At 40.5% G+C, this 15,892-nt stretch overlaps 1 protein-coding gene across 2 annotated transcripts in view; it reads right to left on the reverse strand.

Moving 5' to 3' along the window:
• Window positions 1–1,105: 1,105 nt before the first annotated feature.
• Window positions 1,106–15,892, reverse strand: part of LOC100344015 (disintegrin and metalloproteinase domain-containing protein 21) — a 182,104-nt gene continuing 167,317 nt past the window's right edge. For both annotated transcript variants that reach the window (XM_070065165.1, XM_017337709.3), the window contains one exon: window positions 1,106–4,699. In XM_070065165.1, the coding sequence (XP_069921266.1) occupies window positions 2,425–4,560 (2,136 nt within the window). In that variant the 5' untranslated portion in view covers window positions 4,561–4,699 and the 3' untranslated portion in view covers window positions 1,106–2,424. The remainder of the gene's footprint in view (window positions 4,700–15,892) is intronic.

Below are 15,892 nucleotides of genomic sequence, written 5' to 3' on the forward strand. Positions count from 1 at the left end.
GATTATAGCTTAAGGTCCCTTCCACCAGCAGATGAGAGTTCTCTTGCTCACTGTCTCTCTCTCGCGCTCTCTCCCCCTGTCTCTCTCAAATAATTTTATTTTAAAAAGTCATTTGAATCAGTTAACAGAATTGCATTCCAAAGTAATCTGAATAATTCAAAGAGAACCTGAATAGATCTGTGTTTTCAAGAGATGGGGTTTCCACGAACACTGAGACTAGACAGAGGAAAAAACAAATTGGGAACAAAAATATCAGCAAAGTGTACCAGGTATGAACAGTAGAATTTTAGATAAACATTTTAGATATTCAGAGATACATTTTAAGAACTCAAAGAGTTTTAATGATGTCCCCAAAATGGGAAAGTATTATTTGTATTTTTCCTAATTTAGTACTCCATTCAATTTCATTCCAATATTTTTTGTCTACATATTAAACACCACTGCAAGTATTGAGGATACAACAGTATCTTTCCCTCACAGAGTGCATATTTAGGTAATCAAAGCAAATACTCCAAAAGGATCTTCAAACTACCAGGTGAAGGCAAAAGTTAGAAAATAAACTGGGGCAGGCCCATTGCTGAGGTATAGCGGGTGAAGCCGCCTATAATGCTGGAATCCCATATGGATGCCAGTTTGAGTCCCAGCTGCTCCATTTCTGATCCAGCTCTCTGCCATGGCCTGGGAGAGCAGTGGAGGTGGCCCAAGTCCTTGGGTCCTGCACCCATGTGGGGGATCCGGAAGAAGCTCCTGGCTCCTGGCTTGGATTGGCCCAGCTCTGGCCATTGCAGCCATTTGGGGAGTGAACCAGGGGTTGGAAGATTTCTCTCTCTCTCTGTCTTTGCCTCTGCCTCTCTGTAACTCTGCTTTTCAAATAAATAAGTAAATCTTTAAAAAGAAAGAAAATAGACTTGGCTAGGAAGCACATAGGGAAACAAGGTCAGGAGTTTTATTTTTATCAAACAAGAAGCAACTGGCTTATAATTTTTTTTCAACTTTTATTTAATTTAAATTTTATTGAATATAAATTTCCAAAGTACAACTTTTGAATTATAGCGGCTCCCCCCCCATAGCCTCCTCCCACCCACAACCATCCCATCTCCCACTCCCTCTCCCATCCCATTCACATCAAGATTCATTTTCAATTATCTGTATATACAGAAGATCAACTTAGTATATACTAAGTAAATATTTCAACAGACTGCACCCACACAGATACACAAAGTATACAGTACTGTTTCAGTAGTAGTTTTAGCGTTAATTCGCATAGTACACCACATTAAGGACAGAGATCCTACATGGGGAGTAAGTGCACAGTGACTCCTGTTGTTGATTTAACAATTGACACTCTTATTTATGACATCAGTAATCACCCAAGGCTCTTGTCATGAGCTGCCAAGGCTATGGAAACCTTTTGAGTTTGCCAACTCCAATCTTATTTAGACAAGGCCATAGTCAAAGTGGAAGTTCTCTCCTCTCTTCAGGGACAGGTATCTGCTTCTTTGATGGCCCATTCTTTCCGTTGGGATCTCACTCACAGAGATCTTTCATTTAGGTCATTTTTTTTTTTTGCCAGACTGTCTTGGCTTTCCATGCCTGCGAAACTCTCATGGGCTTTTTAGCCAGATCTGAATGCCTTAAGGGCTGATTCTGAGGCTGCAACTGGCTTACAGTTAACAATAATTCATTTCATTCTCTGTTGACAAGAGTTGGGTAGGGTCATCATTATTATCATAACCCTTTCCAGATTTTGAAGCAAAATGTCAAAACATTTTACTTAATTTTCCTAAAGTATTAAATGGCAGTAGAAACATAAGACTTATCCCTGGACACTATGATGTCTGTCTACTGATTTTCTGTGAATCATACACTCAAGAAACACAAAAACAGGGTGGGCATTTGATGCTTCAGTTAAAATGTCTCTTGGGATACTTGCATCCCATATCAGAATGTCTTGGTTGGAGTCACAGCTCCCCTTCAGCTAATGCACACCCTCGGAAGCAGTAGATAATGGCTCAAATGATTGGGTCCTCTTATTCATGTGGGTGACCCAGTTGGGGTTGTGGGCTCTTGGTGTGTTTCTGTCGCTCTGTGTGTGTGTGTTTGTGTGTGCATGTCTCCTCATTTCAAATAAATTTAAAACAACTTAGTTTAAAAAAAAACATCAAAAGGACAAAATTTTGTGCCTTAATTTATAGAGTTTTATTTGTTGCTTAAAACAATGAACAATAGGCACAGACATGCTAGGAATTATCTGTACTTGCTGACACCGACAGAAGAAAAGAACCCTGCATCTCTCTGTAAAATCGTTGAAATATACTCAGTTTTGTGTATGTGATAACATTTCTACTACCAAGAGACTAAAAATCATGTGTGGAATCTTAAATTAGAGACATTTTCTCAGCCTGATGAGCAAGCCATCTTGAGTCAAAAAGGTTTCTGAAAATACAGAAAAAGTCCAGCAGCCAGAAAAACAACGGAAACAGACAGAGAAATAATCACTAATAGTGGCAGGAAAGCTCTTCTTTCTGAGGCTGCTGGACCACTGTCAACACTACCTCCATAGCCTCTGTGCAGGCAGTTGGGAGGAGACCACCCACGGCCACAGTGGCAGTGATGTTTGTTATTGCAGATCCCCTTCTTATCGCAGGCCTCAGGAAGGCAGATCTGTGACAAGACAGACAGATTGACGCATTTCCTGTGGATGCATATCTTGCCAGTTCCACAGACAGTGCCATCTTTCACTTCACCAATGTCAGGTTTGCCCAGTTCAAAACGATGCTGGATACTCCAGCAGGTGACACCATTGATGTGAGTGAGCTGCAGAGCAGAAGTATCTTGCAGATGAGGGATGTCGTCCACATTTTCACAATGAACTCTCCCACAAAAGATGTCAGAAGTATTACATTTTAGGTATGCTGTGCCATTTGTACCACAGTGTCCAAAACGGTTTCCTTGGGTGTTGATTTCTTTATAGCAATTCTGAGAGGCACTCTTTGCACCTTTACCAAAAATCTCCCTGCATTGTTGGTCATGGTTATTGCATCTCTTTTCATAGCAGTAAGCGCTCTTACCACAAGGGATACCATTTTGCACATATGTATCTTCTGGGCACTGATGTGACATACCATTGCACCACTCTGGAAGATCACATTCATTGACCTGTTGCCTACACACTTTCCCTGATGGCATGAACTTGCAGTCTTTACAACAAAGCCCAAAAGCACAAGCAGCCCCAGGCCTCAGGGTACAGTTCAACAGACAACAGGGATCTTGTTCACACTGTTGTAAGGATCCACAATCACAATCCTCTTCTCCTTCAACCATGCCATTCCCACAACGCTTTAGTATAAAGACTTTCTCTAGTCTTGGAATACCGTGTAGACAAGATCCCTGTTGTGAAGTGGTATTCATAAAATCAGTGTAACTGCAATTCGTGAATCTATCTGCTGGCACTTTGAAAGTACTCATGACACAACCACTTTCCCCACAAAAACAGAATTTCTCATCATGCCGCATACCCAAAATATGCCCTAGCTCATGGGCCACAGTGTTCGCAAAATAAGACAAGGTGTCGCCTTGAAAATTACAGACTCCACAATCAAGAGGAGGACGACATATTCCTGCAACATAGGCTAGACCAAGTACACTTATAAGTGAATTTTTTATGAAAATATGTGCAGCATCATGCTGTGTCTTGGAAAGTCTGATTTGTTTCCACTGAGAGAAATCTTCTAGAATTTGGTTTATGTTTCTCATTGGGAAGGCATTTCTTTGATTCCAAACTTCAATTCCAATCAATATCACACAAGTATTCAATTTTTGATACATGAAATCCACTACATTGACAACAAGAAGTATATCCTCTTGCACCTTGGAGATGTTGCTTTGGGAGTAGGTGAAGAAATCATGATCTGCCACCACAAATAGCTCCAGAAACAATGTGTGAGTCCACCAGTTGCCAGCAGAATTTTGTTTCAGAGGTGAGTTTTTAGCCTTTTCAAATTCCAAGCGTTGGTATGCTGTGTCCTCCTCTGTCAACCCACATTTCATGTATTGGGATTGTGTCTCATCACTGCCTACCTGATACACCAGGTGTTCAAATGTGGTGGAGTACACAATAGGTTCAATTTCATAAGTGAGGTCATTCACCCGCAGTATTCCTCGAAAACCTCCAGAACAGATGCTGAGGGCAACCAGAGACTCGGGGGCCCCCTCCACGTAACCATGATAGTAACAGTCATCAGGGACAAAGGGATGATCCTCCTGGAGGCCATGCTGCTCTGTGTAGGTGAACACAGGGAGGTGTGTGGAAACCAACAGCCTCTTGACCCTCATGTGGACAATGTGCCTCTGGCCCCCAATCCGCAGGCGGTAGGAGAGCCATCCTGGAGCCTTTGCACCTCTACCCCTGCTGGTCACCTTCAAGGGGATCACTACTTCTGGGGAGCTGAGGCGTTGGGAGGGCCCAGCCTGGAAGAAGCTAAAAGAGGACAGAGGTACCCCAAGCCAGAAGAGCAGGAAAGGGACTCTTATGAATGCTCCAGCCTCCACCACCATCATGACGGAACCATCTGTCGAGCAGAAGAGGTCAGAGTGTGAGCCACTGCTGGTCCAGCTCCTCCCTCTGAGCTGCACACGGTGCAGGGCTGACTTCTACAGAAATGTGTCCTGGCAGAGGTGGGCCATCAGAGTTGCAGTGCTGAAAGTGAAAATAAAAAGGGTAGGATGGTGGCAGGATTGGGTAAGGAAGTTGGGAAAAAGAAAGAATGGTATAGCAAAAAATTCACTGATGAATCAAGAAAATGGGTTTTATTTGCTTTCTATAAATGAAGTGAGGAGTTAGGGAGGTATATATGACAATATTGGCCATGTTGAGCATTGTTGAGATTGAAATATGGTTACTCAGAAAATAATCTGAGTCTTATAGGCAATATGAAAACACCCATTAAAAAACTGTTAAATAAAAATGAAGAGGGGCTGGCAATTGAGGTGTAGCGGGTTAAGCTGCAGCCTGCAATGGCAGTATCTCATATAGGGGCAAGTTTGTGTCCAAGATGCTCTACTTCCAATCCAGCCAAGACAAGCAGAGAGAGCTGATTCTCAGTGGCTGCAAGACTCCAGATCTAGGCCTTGTCTGCTGAGGTTATACTAGGATCAGAGGCCTTCCCAGCTTTGGAAGCTCCCATGTTCTGTCACTGTGGCCAAAATGGACCCTTTCCAAGAGGAGTCTTCTCAGTTAACTCCCATCCACCCCTCTGGCCTCATCTAACTGCTGCTTGCTAATGAGCCTGGGAGGCAGCCAAAGATGGCTCAAGCACCCAGGCCCTGCCCCCAGTGTCAGAGACTTGGATGGAGTTCAGGGCTCCTGGTTTCAGCCTGGCTAAGCCCTAGCCCTTGCAGCCATTTTGGGAGTGAACCAGCAGATAGAAGACCTCTCTCTCTCTGTGTTTTTCAAATAAATAAATAAATCTATTTTGAAAAATGAAGACTTAAGAATAGCGTGACACTATCTCAGTTCTTTCAAAAAATAGTATTGGTTTATGCCTGTTATCTTTTTGCATAACTATTGATAGTGTCTCCTTTAACTGTCAAACCTGGAGACATTAAAAATAATCAAAATCTTTATGTCAATTACTACCAGCCCACTAGTCTTATGATTTACTTTAGTTTTTCTTTATTTCAAAGTTAATTACTGCTTCTTTTTTTTAACTTTTATTTAATGAATATAAATTTCCAAAGTACGATTTATGGGTTACAATGGCTTCACCCCATACCGTCCCTCCCACCCACAGCCCTCCCCTTTCCCACTCCCTCTCCCCTTCCATTCACATCAAGATTCATTTTCGATTATCTTAATATACAGAAGATCAGCTTAGTATACATTAAGTAAGGATTTCAACAGTTTGCTCCCACACAGAAACATAAAGTGAAAAATAATAGATGATTTTTTTAAAATGATGATGAAATCAGATCAGACCTATTGTCATGTTTAATCCCAGTGAAAGTCAAGTTGGAAGTTGATAATTTTTTTTTTACAGAGGATCAGTTTAGTATGCATTAAGATTTCAACAGTTTGCACCCCCATAGAAACACAAAGTGAAATATATTGTTTGAGTACTCGTTATAGCATTAAATCTCAATGCACAGCACATTAAGGACAGAGATCCTACATGAGGAGTAAGTGCACAGTGACTCCTGTTGTTGACTTTACCAATTGACACTCCTGTCTATGGCATCAGTAATCTCCCTATGCTCCAGTCATGAGTTTCCAAGGCTATGGAAGCCCTCTGAGTTCTCCCTGATCGGTGACAACTGACTGAACACCAAAAAGGAAACCTGTTGAAGTGGAATGGACACTATGGGAAACGGTGACTTGATCAGCATAGCCCTGACTGTTAATGAAAAACTTAATACATTATCCCTCTTAGTAGTTGTTTTGTCTGTTCTACTTAATATGACTGGTTTAATTCTGTAATTAATACACAGTTATTCTTAAGTGTTGAAATTTAACTGAAATGTGATCCCTGTTAAACATAAGAGTAGGAATAAGAGAGGGAAGAGATGTATAATTTGGGACATGCTCAAGCTGACTTGCCCCAAATGGTAGAGTTAGAAACATACCAGGGGACTCCAATTTAATCCCATCAAGGTGGCATGTACCAATGCCATCTCACAATTCCAAGTGATCAATTTCAGTTCACAACTGATCATAATGAAAGGACTAAGAGTCAAAGGGAGCACATAAACAAGTCTAGTACCTGCTAACATTAACCGATAGAATAAATAAAGGGGAGAGTGATCCAACATGGGAAGTGAGATACCCAGCAGACTCATAGAATGGCAGATGTCCTAAATAGCACTCTGGCCTCAGAATCAGCCCTAAAGGCATTCGGATCTGGCTGAAAAGCCCATGAGAGTATTTCAGGCATGGAAAGCCAAGACACTCTGGCAAAAGATCTCTGTGAGTGAGATCTCAGTGGAAAGAACAGGTCTTCAAAGAAGGAGGTACCTTTCTCTGAAGGGAGGAGAGAACCTCCACTTTGACTATGACCTTGTCTAAACAAGATAAGAATCGGAATTACTGCTTCTTTATTATATTCTTCATCCATAATTCTGTTAAGCAGAAGATCCTTGACTACAAGGTTTGTGGTTGTCCTTCATCTTATGTCTTCTATAATACCTACTATAGCAGTATACCATGAAAATGTAGGAAGGGGGAAGGAAATAGTGAAGAACCTTGGATTACAAATGAAAAGTACTCTTAAAGTGTTCATATTTGTATATATAGGCATATTTTTACAGATTCATTTTATTTATTTAAAAGGCAGAGTTACAGATTGAGAGAGGTAGAGGAAGAAAGATCTCTATCCACTGGTTCACTCCCCAAATGTCTACAATGGCCAGGGCTGGGTCAGGCCAAAGCAAAGAGTCAGGAGCTTCATCTGCATCTCCCATGTGAGTGTAGGAGCCCAAGTACTTGGACCATCTTCCACTGTTTCCCAGGTGCAATAGTAGGCATCTGGATTGGAAGTGGAGCAGCCAGAACTCGAACTGGAGCCCATACGGGATGCTGATGCTGAGGCAGGGTCTTAATTTGCTATGCCACAACACTGGCCACTGATTATATATTTTTAAATAATTGGAAACTATCATACTTAGTGAAATAAGCCAGTCTCAAATACAAATACCATATGTTTTCCCTGATCTGTGGTAACTAATAGAGCACCAGAAATGTAATGTATAGGAGTGAAGTTGACATTTTGAGACTCAATGACTGTTTACAAGTCTTGTCTCTACTGTTGAGGAACAGTGAGGTTTTTTTTTAAATTTTTTCTTCTTCCTCTCTGTTGAACTCTTTATTTAGTGTAGTGTTAATCTTATGAATATAAAGTAAACTGAAAGTAGATCATTGTAAAACTTAAAGAGTGGGGATAAGAGAGTAAGGAGGAGGAAGGGTGGTAGCATGGGCAGAATGGAGGGTAGGGTAGAAAGTATCACAATATTCCTAAATCTTTATATATAAAATTTGTTTACCTAAACATTTAAAAAAAATAAAAATAATGAGCAAAAATTAATTGTAGTATGCTTATTTATTTGAGAGGCAGAGTGAGAGACAGAGAAAAAGTGTGTAGTCTCTGCTGATTCATTCCCCAAATGCCTGCAATATCCAAGAACTGGGCCAAGGCAAAAATCAGAAGCCAGGAATTCAATCCAATTCCCACATAAATGGCAGGGACCCAATTATTGGAGCTGTCACCTGCTGCCTCCTAAGGTATACATTAGCAGGAAACTAGAATCAGGAGTGAAGCTAGGAATTGAACCCAGATATTCCAATGTAGGCTATGGGCATCTTAACCCCGAGGTCAAACATTGAGTCCCTGGTCATAAATGTTGAAGGCAAAATAAGCCATTAAAAGCTGATGTCCTCCAACACGGGGTCCAGTAAAATCCCAAAGACAAAAAGAAATGCATTTAGAAAAGAAAATGAGAACCACGCAGTTTAAATACTTTGAGAAAAGGAACTCTGCTTTGTTAGGGAAAAAACATCAAAGTGCCTGGTATTTTAGGACTGCCAGGGAAGAGTCCTAGTGTTTGCTGAAATATAACTACCAACCATCTTTGAACCCGAGAGAATTCCTACACCTGGTAGATTGTATGGCAGGCAACATTCATCCATTTCTGTCCTTATTCATTAAGCAAACACTCATGTGTTTCAAACATACAAAGTGTAAGGCCTTGTCCTATACACCAGGGAAGGAAAACCAAAACAGAAAGCCTTAAATAAACCATCCATTTAGTGAAAAAATCCTTGGCAGCAACAATTACCTGTAGGGGAGCTGTGAAGTTGTACTTAATATTTTATATTGTGTGGCCTTTTTTGTGGGCCGAAGAGAGGATCCATATTTCATCATAGTCTCAACTGACTAACAAAAATGAGGCTAAAAAGCACGGAAACTGTGTAAAACCAGACGATTGTATTATAATGTGTTCCAAACCAGGTTATCTAAGACAAAGTCTGTTTTTGGGGGATCCTCACTGTACAGGCCTCCAAGATGCTGGGATGGGCTAGCTACTCATGTTATGAAAGTCATCAAATTAAAGTCTTCAAAATTAACCACTATAAAAAGAGTTGAAGTGTCCTAAAATATTACAACTTATAAATAAAAAGACCTTATAGCAGTTTTCTGAAATTTGTAAATATAATTATCTACTACCAATACCAAACTGAGTTTCTTCTAAACTATCGATAATAAAAATAAATTTTTAGGCTGGCGCCACGGTTCAATAGGCTAATCCTCTGTCTGGGGTGCCATGACACCGGGTTCTAGCCCCGGTCGGGGCACCGGATTCTGTCCCAGTTGCTCCTCTTCCTGTCCAGCTCTCTGCTGTGGCCCGGGAGTACAATGGAGGATGGCCCAAGTCCTTGGGCCCTGCACCCGCATGAGAGAAAAGGAGAAGCACCTGGCTCCTGGCTTCGGATCAGTGCAGTGCACCGACTGCAGCAGCCATTGGGGGGTGAACCAACGGCAAAAGGAAGACCTTTCTCTCTGTTTCTCTCTCTCACTGTCCACTCTGCCTGTCAAAAGAAGAAAGGAAGGAAGGAAGGAAGGAAGGAAGGAAGGAAGGAAGGAAGGAAGGAAGGAAGGAAGGAAGGAGGGAGGGAATTTTATCAAACATGCTAGAGAAAAGACAATGTGTTAATGTGTTTTAGTACTTGAAATAGAAAACTTAAATAAATAATTCTCATGGGGCCGGTGCTGTGGCGCAGTAGGTTAATCCTCCACCTGTGGTGCCAGTATCCCATATGGGTGCCGGTTCTAGTCTTGGCTGCTCCACTTCCAATCCAGCTCTCTGCTATGGCCTGGGAAAACAGTAGAAGACGGTCCAAGTCCTTGGGCCCCTGCACCCACGTGAGAGACCAGGAAGAAGCACCTGGCTCCTGGCTTTGGATTGGCGCAGCTCCAGCTGTTGCAGCCATTTTGGGAGTGAACCAACAGAAGGAAGACCTTTCTCTCTGTCTCTCTCTCTCTCACTGTCTGTAACTCTACCTCTCAAATAAAATAAATAAAATATTAAAAAAATAATTCTCATAAAGGAAGCAATTAAAGAAGAGGCAATTTTAAAACTATAGAGAAAAGGTGTTATAGAAATGTAGTAGCAACTAAATTACAATAACTATTGGAGAGGTTCAAAGTTTCTGATGTTTATGGTGTTTTCAACCTTTAAAATTTATAATCTATTGCAATTTCTTTCTTATGCTATCTAAGTGTTCATTCTATATTTATTTCATACTTATTTTTTCATCTGTAATTTTGTATGCTTTTTCCTAAAGTAGGCCCTTCATCTTATAAATGTATCAGGTCCAAAAATCTGATTCTACCCCTTATGTGATAAATGTGTTAAGAGATGATAAGTACAGTTTCTTATAAGAACACTAAGGAAAAGGACATCTAAATCTAATCTAAGAATGCTGATCTGAGAAACGATACACAGACAATAGGAAAATGAAGAAGCCTAATCAAGAACCAGTCATCTTCTGGACTCTGAATCCATTTCTGGTCAACGTTTCCTTTACCATGATTCAAATTCCCCTCCATCATTCCTTCAATACAACTTCCTCTGTGCCTGTGCCTTCTGTATTCTTCCTTGATGATGATGATGATGAGATACTCCATATGCAATCTCTTCACACAAAACTCCTTTCATCTGCTAACATTATTAAACCTTAGTGTCAACAGAATTTACTGCTTACCCTAAGGTTCACTCTAAAGACAGCCAATTCTCTGAAACACCATGTAGCACAGGTCCCAAAGTCTTGGTTTCTTTTCTCCATAATCATGTAGTCATTATCAAGTCACTAATCCTTCAACATCTGAATACACTAATTTTTATATTTCTCATCAACCACTCCTCTCATTCTTTCACAAACTTCAACTCTTGCACAACTGATAAAATCTTTATTTACCAAATATCCTACCCCCATGCTAGCTAATATTATCAAGTATATAGACAATCCATCTGAAAATCAGAAGTGGTAGTTAAGGTCTTTAAGCCTCTTTAATTTATCTTCAGTGTAATTCACCTTACTCACTCAGAGTCATAATCTGTACTTTGTTATCACAAAAATTATCCTAAGCAACCAACAAATTCAATTCTTTCAGTTCTACTTTACTTCTGCTATACTTGTTTATCTAACTCAAAGGGATTCCAAATTTTGTTTTTCATTGAGTCCCATATTTTTTATTTGACAGATAGAGTTAAATAGTGAGAGACAGAGAGACAGAGAGAAAGGTCTTCCTTCCAAATGCCCACTATGACCGGAACTGTGCCGATCCGAAGCCAGGAACCAGGTGCTTCCTCCTGGTCTCCCATGCGAGTGCAGGGGCCCAAGCATTTGGGCCATCCTCCACTGCCCTCCCAGGCCACAGCAGAGAGCTGGACTGCAAGAGGAGCAACTGGGACTGCAAGAAGAGCAACTGGGACTGCAAGAGGAGCAACTGGGAACCGGGACTAGTCCATATGGGATGCTGGCGCCGCAGGTGGAGGATTAACCAAGTGAGCCATGGCTCCGGCTCCCCATTTTTCTCAATCTCATGCCTTTTTCTTCCGTTCTATTCTTTTTCTTTAAGAAAATAGAATAGAAATATTCAAGGTCATCCCTAAATGATCCTTACCAATTTCTATCCACATGGATCTAAAAATCAGGGGAGGGGAGGAGGGTATGTGTGTGTTAGGGTACTGGGTCACAATACAAAATGGATTTCTGCCCCTGGGAAACAGTAAAAAAAAATCTACAGTGAAACCAAGTTCAAAGACAAAATTGTCTCCAAGATTTTCACTATTACAGATCTATCTGAATACACACCAATATCTTCTTCTCTATTCCACTCTGCACACCAGTATCAATAGAAAAATGATGTTCTCCCAGATTCAGGCAGTAGTCCCTCACCTTCTGTTCCAGATCATACCTCCCATCTACTTGTGGACAGGTTTTTATCCATTTTTCCAATTTCCAATTATATCTTTTCCTCCCATAGTTTATATGTATTTTACTGGCAATTAACATAATCAACTAACTCATTCTGGTTTGCTTATGGCATTTCTAGATTTAAAACTGAAAGCTCTGCATCCCAGAACTGTCTCTGTCTTATCCAAGCATTTATAGTTGGTCATCCTATCCCTTACCTATCCTCAAGTCACCTACATATTTTAAAAGGAAAACAATATTCAAGAATTTTCACCTTTTCCAGTAGACTATTCTGGATACCAGCATATGCACAGAGTCAAACTTGATGAATGACTTACCTGCAGAAAAAGTAGTAGTTTCCATAGCTCTTTCTGTCAAGATGGTTTCTATCACTCTTATCAATGATCAAAGATGTATAGTTGAGACCACATTGAACAAAGGAAAACATAAGCTCTTCCCCTGCTGTCTATCAGGTAACTAAGTTCTAGATTTGACTGCTTAGCAACAAGGATCTCTCATGTATAGAGAAAGAGCAACTTACTCTTGAGGATATTTTGCTCTGGCTCCACCATGTCTGTACAACTTTACTTCCAAATTCAATATAATTGGAATGAATAGCCTCTTTAGCTCTGGCGTATGTTGCTCTACAGTGTAGATTCTCTTTTGCTTCATCATTTTGCTCATGCTATTGCACTCGTCTAGATCGTCTCATGACTTTTCACTACTGGGCTGAATTGTAGTAGCTTTTTGTAGTAAGAACAAATTCCACTTTTATTATCAAATATTTTTCTATATAAACTAGATAACATTTATATCCTATAATGATCAACTTTAATAAATTTTAAGTTAAAATGTATAACCTTACTGTTTTCAGTTTTATATACATGTTTTTAAGATACATTATTTATTTATTTATTTACTTTTTATTTTACTTGAAAGGCAGAGAAAGAGAGGGAGAGATCCCACATTCACTGGTTTACTGCTCAAATGCTTGCAATAGCAGGACTAGGCCAGGCTGAAACAAGGATCCCAGAACTCATTCCCACCTGGGTAGCATGGATCCAAGTACTTTAGGCATTAACTGCCGCCTCCCAGACTGCACATTAGCAGGACTCTGGAATTGGAAACAGAGCCTGGACTCAAATCAAGAACTCTAATATAGGATATGGTTAGCTATCCCAAGTAGCTCTGCCAATCCCCACTTTACAAGTTTCATTTTCTAATTGAATCTCTTACTAGACTACAGTGTTTTTGAGAAAAATAAGCTCAAAATGGTTGGTTGATAATTTATGGTATAGTGTGAAAAAATATGCAGTCTGTGAGTTCGATCATATGAAATTGCATAGGATGACAAATAATGCAAAAAAACATTAACTCTGGATAGCTTCTTTTTAAAAATTCAAGTGAAACTTGCCAATTCCAATTTAACCTGGTAGGTGCAGAACTCCATGAGATAATTATCAATCAGAAGAACTTTTGTTTCAATCACAGTTTCCTTCCATTTTCTCTCACAGAAAGATTCTACTATTCATACTAGTTTCCACAGGAGTCTTCTAGGGAGGTTCCTTCTATCAACGATTTCATCCAAAAAGGCAAAACTGGAAGAAACATCTCTGGCTTAGGAGAGGTAGATATACTCAGTGGATAAAATCTTCTCGTATAGCCAGACATGATTAACAATGAAAAAAATATATCCTAATAAATGAGGAAATTAGAAAACCATATAAACTCATTCCTGGAAATGGTTAGCAGTAATCCAATGGTAGCAGTAAGCAAAGAAACTCTACACAAGGAGAACAGTAATTGAAGAATAGAGTTCTTGCTTCAGGCAGAACAAACAATAAGCTGTGAGATCCACAGATGGGAAGAAGTGAAAGCTTTCAAAAGTAATTAAGCTGATCTCTCTAGCTTTAAGAAGGAGTACAATTTATTGGTTTTTTTTTTAATAAGAATTCAGAACTTCTGGTTCCAGATAAGATAGATAGTTTTTTTCCTATTACTCCTGCTAAATAAGGTTATGCTACAGTAACAAAAACAATTCATGATCATTAACATACTATGTTCTAGTAAGACAAAAAATGGAATAAGGAACAAAATAAAGTCCCTGAAGACAGTGAAAGTATAGAAATTCACAAACCAGATAAAACTGTAACCTGAAATTTCTAAATAAATACAAAGAAGTTAAGAAAAACTCACAGGTCATGAAAAGACAACTAAACAATGGAGATTTTTAACTGGGACATAAAAGTTAGAAAATTAGAAATAGTTTTTGAATGTTTAGTAACTAGAAAGGAAGGATGACTCCTACCATGGAACCTGTATCTGGAAAGTTAGGTTTGTCTCCAAGACTGCCATGGAGGAAAGCAATGGAAAGGGTGAAATACCTCTTAAAAAAAAAAAAAACAAATTGTAGACTGAAGTCAGCAAGATGATAGAGTACAACTGTCTAGTGCTTATACTCTCATGATCCATTTGAACAGTTATCCGCACAAGAATGCATCTTCAGAAGAACTCAGGAAACAAGATTAGAGCATCTGAGTATATCAAAGAAATAAGGAAAGACACATTGAAGAGGGTGGGGAGGACAGTTTTACATCACCATTCATCCCTCCCCCAAATTCAGCATGCACAGTACAGACACACCATATGAGGGAAAAGAAGAGTAAAGTGAATGCCAGACTTTCCCTTAGATACCAACACGAGCCCACCTCACTAAAATGCAGTTCCAGGAAAAACCTCTTAGGGTAGAGCTCCAGGCCTAATTCACCACCAGGCCCAGCAGAATCAGCCTCCAGCCATACTGCACTGCTGAGTTTACACCTTTAGATCTGTTTCCAGGCAAGTCCCCAGATACTAGCTCTAAGTCTGCTCAGTTCCAGGGCAGCCCCTAAAGCCCCACACTTCAGCAGAACCAGTCATCCTGTAGCATATCTGGGATCCAGGCCCATACCAGTAAACCCCTGCACAGGGACAGACATCACAGACCCAGGCTCTAGGATTCTCCATATGGACCCAGACCTAGACTGCCCACTGCAGACCTAAAACCCAAGGCCATGCTCCTGGACCACTTCCAAGCCTACTCCACAGCCAAGCTGGCACACACGGATCTGGGCATCTGTCCTGTCTGCATGGCTCTAGGCTTTCCCCAGCACCTTCTAGTCCTAACCTCCAGGCTAAATCCCATAGCCTCTAAAACCTCCTGTGTGCAAAATGTAAAGTACTACTCCAGTAAACAGTGGTCATGGGTTCTCACACAGATGAAGAATCCAGAACCACCACTTCACTCAGGCTCCCGGGTGTAGCCCTAGATGATTTACCCAGCATCCAGGCCAGTTCCCATAGGTTTGGGCTGTAGCCACACCCCAGGACAAGGCCAGTCAGGCTCCAAGTCTGCCTTCATGGGATCATGTGTCAGACCCATCAAAGCACCTGGCCAGCAACTAAGGACTGCAGAAACAAGGCCACCCATAGACATGAGAGGTTGCGAAGCACTCTGTGCAAGTACAATAACAAGGAATTTCTCAGTCAAAGCCAATTTGCAAAGAATTGAAAAAGTCCTTCATTCTTCAAATATGTGAATATAGGTGCATGGTCACAAAGATCATGAGTATCCCAGCAACATGATATCACCAAAGGCACAAAACAATGTACCAATAACTGATAATAAATAAATGGATATATACAAACCACCTCACAAAGAATTCAAAAGAATCCCCTTAAAGAAGCTCAGACAAGAGAATGCACACAACTAAATGAAAATGAACAAATGAGAAGTTCAAAAAAGCAAAAAGGACAGGTGTTTCATTTATCAGTTAGTAGGTCACTTGGAATTCCTGCATCCTACATCAGAGTGCTTGGCTCTGAGTCCCAGCTCTGCTGCTAACTCCAGCTTCCTACTAATGATCATCTTGGGAAGCAGCAACT

This window comes from Oryctolagus cuniculus, chromosome 20, assembly GCF_964237555.1.
Source record: "Oryctolagus cuniculus chromosome 20, mOryCun1.1, whole genome shotgun sequence".
NCBI classification, from domain to species: domain Eukaryota; kingdom Metazoa; phylum Chordata; class Mammalia; order Lagomorpha; family Leporidae; genus Oryctolagus; species Oryctolagus cuniculus.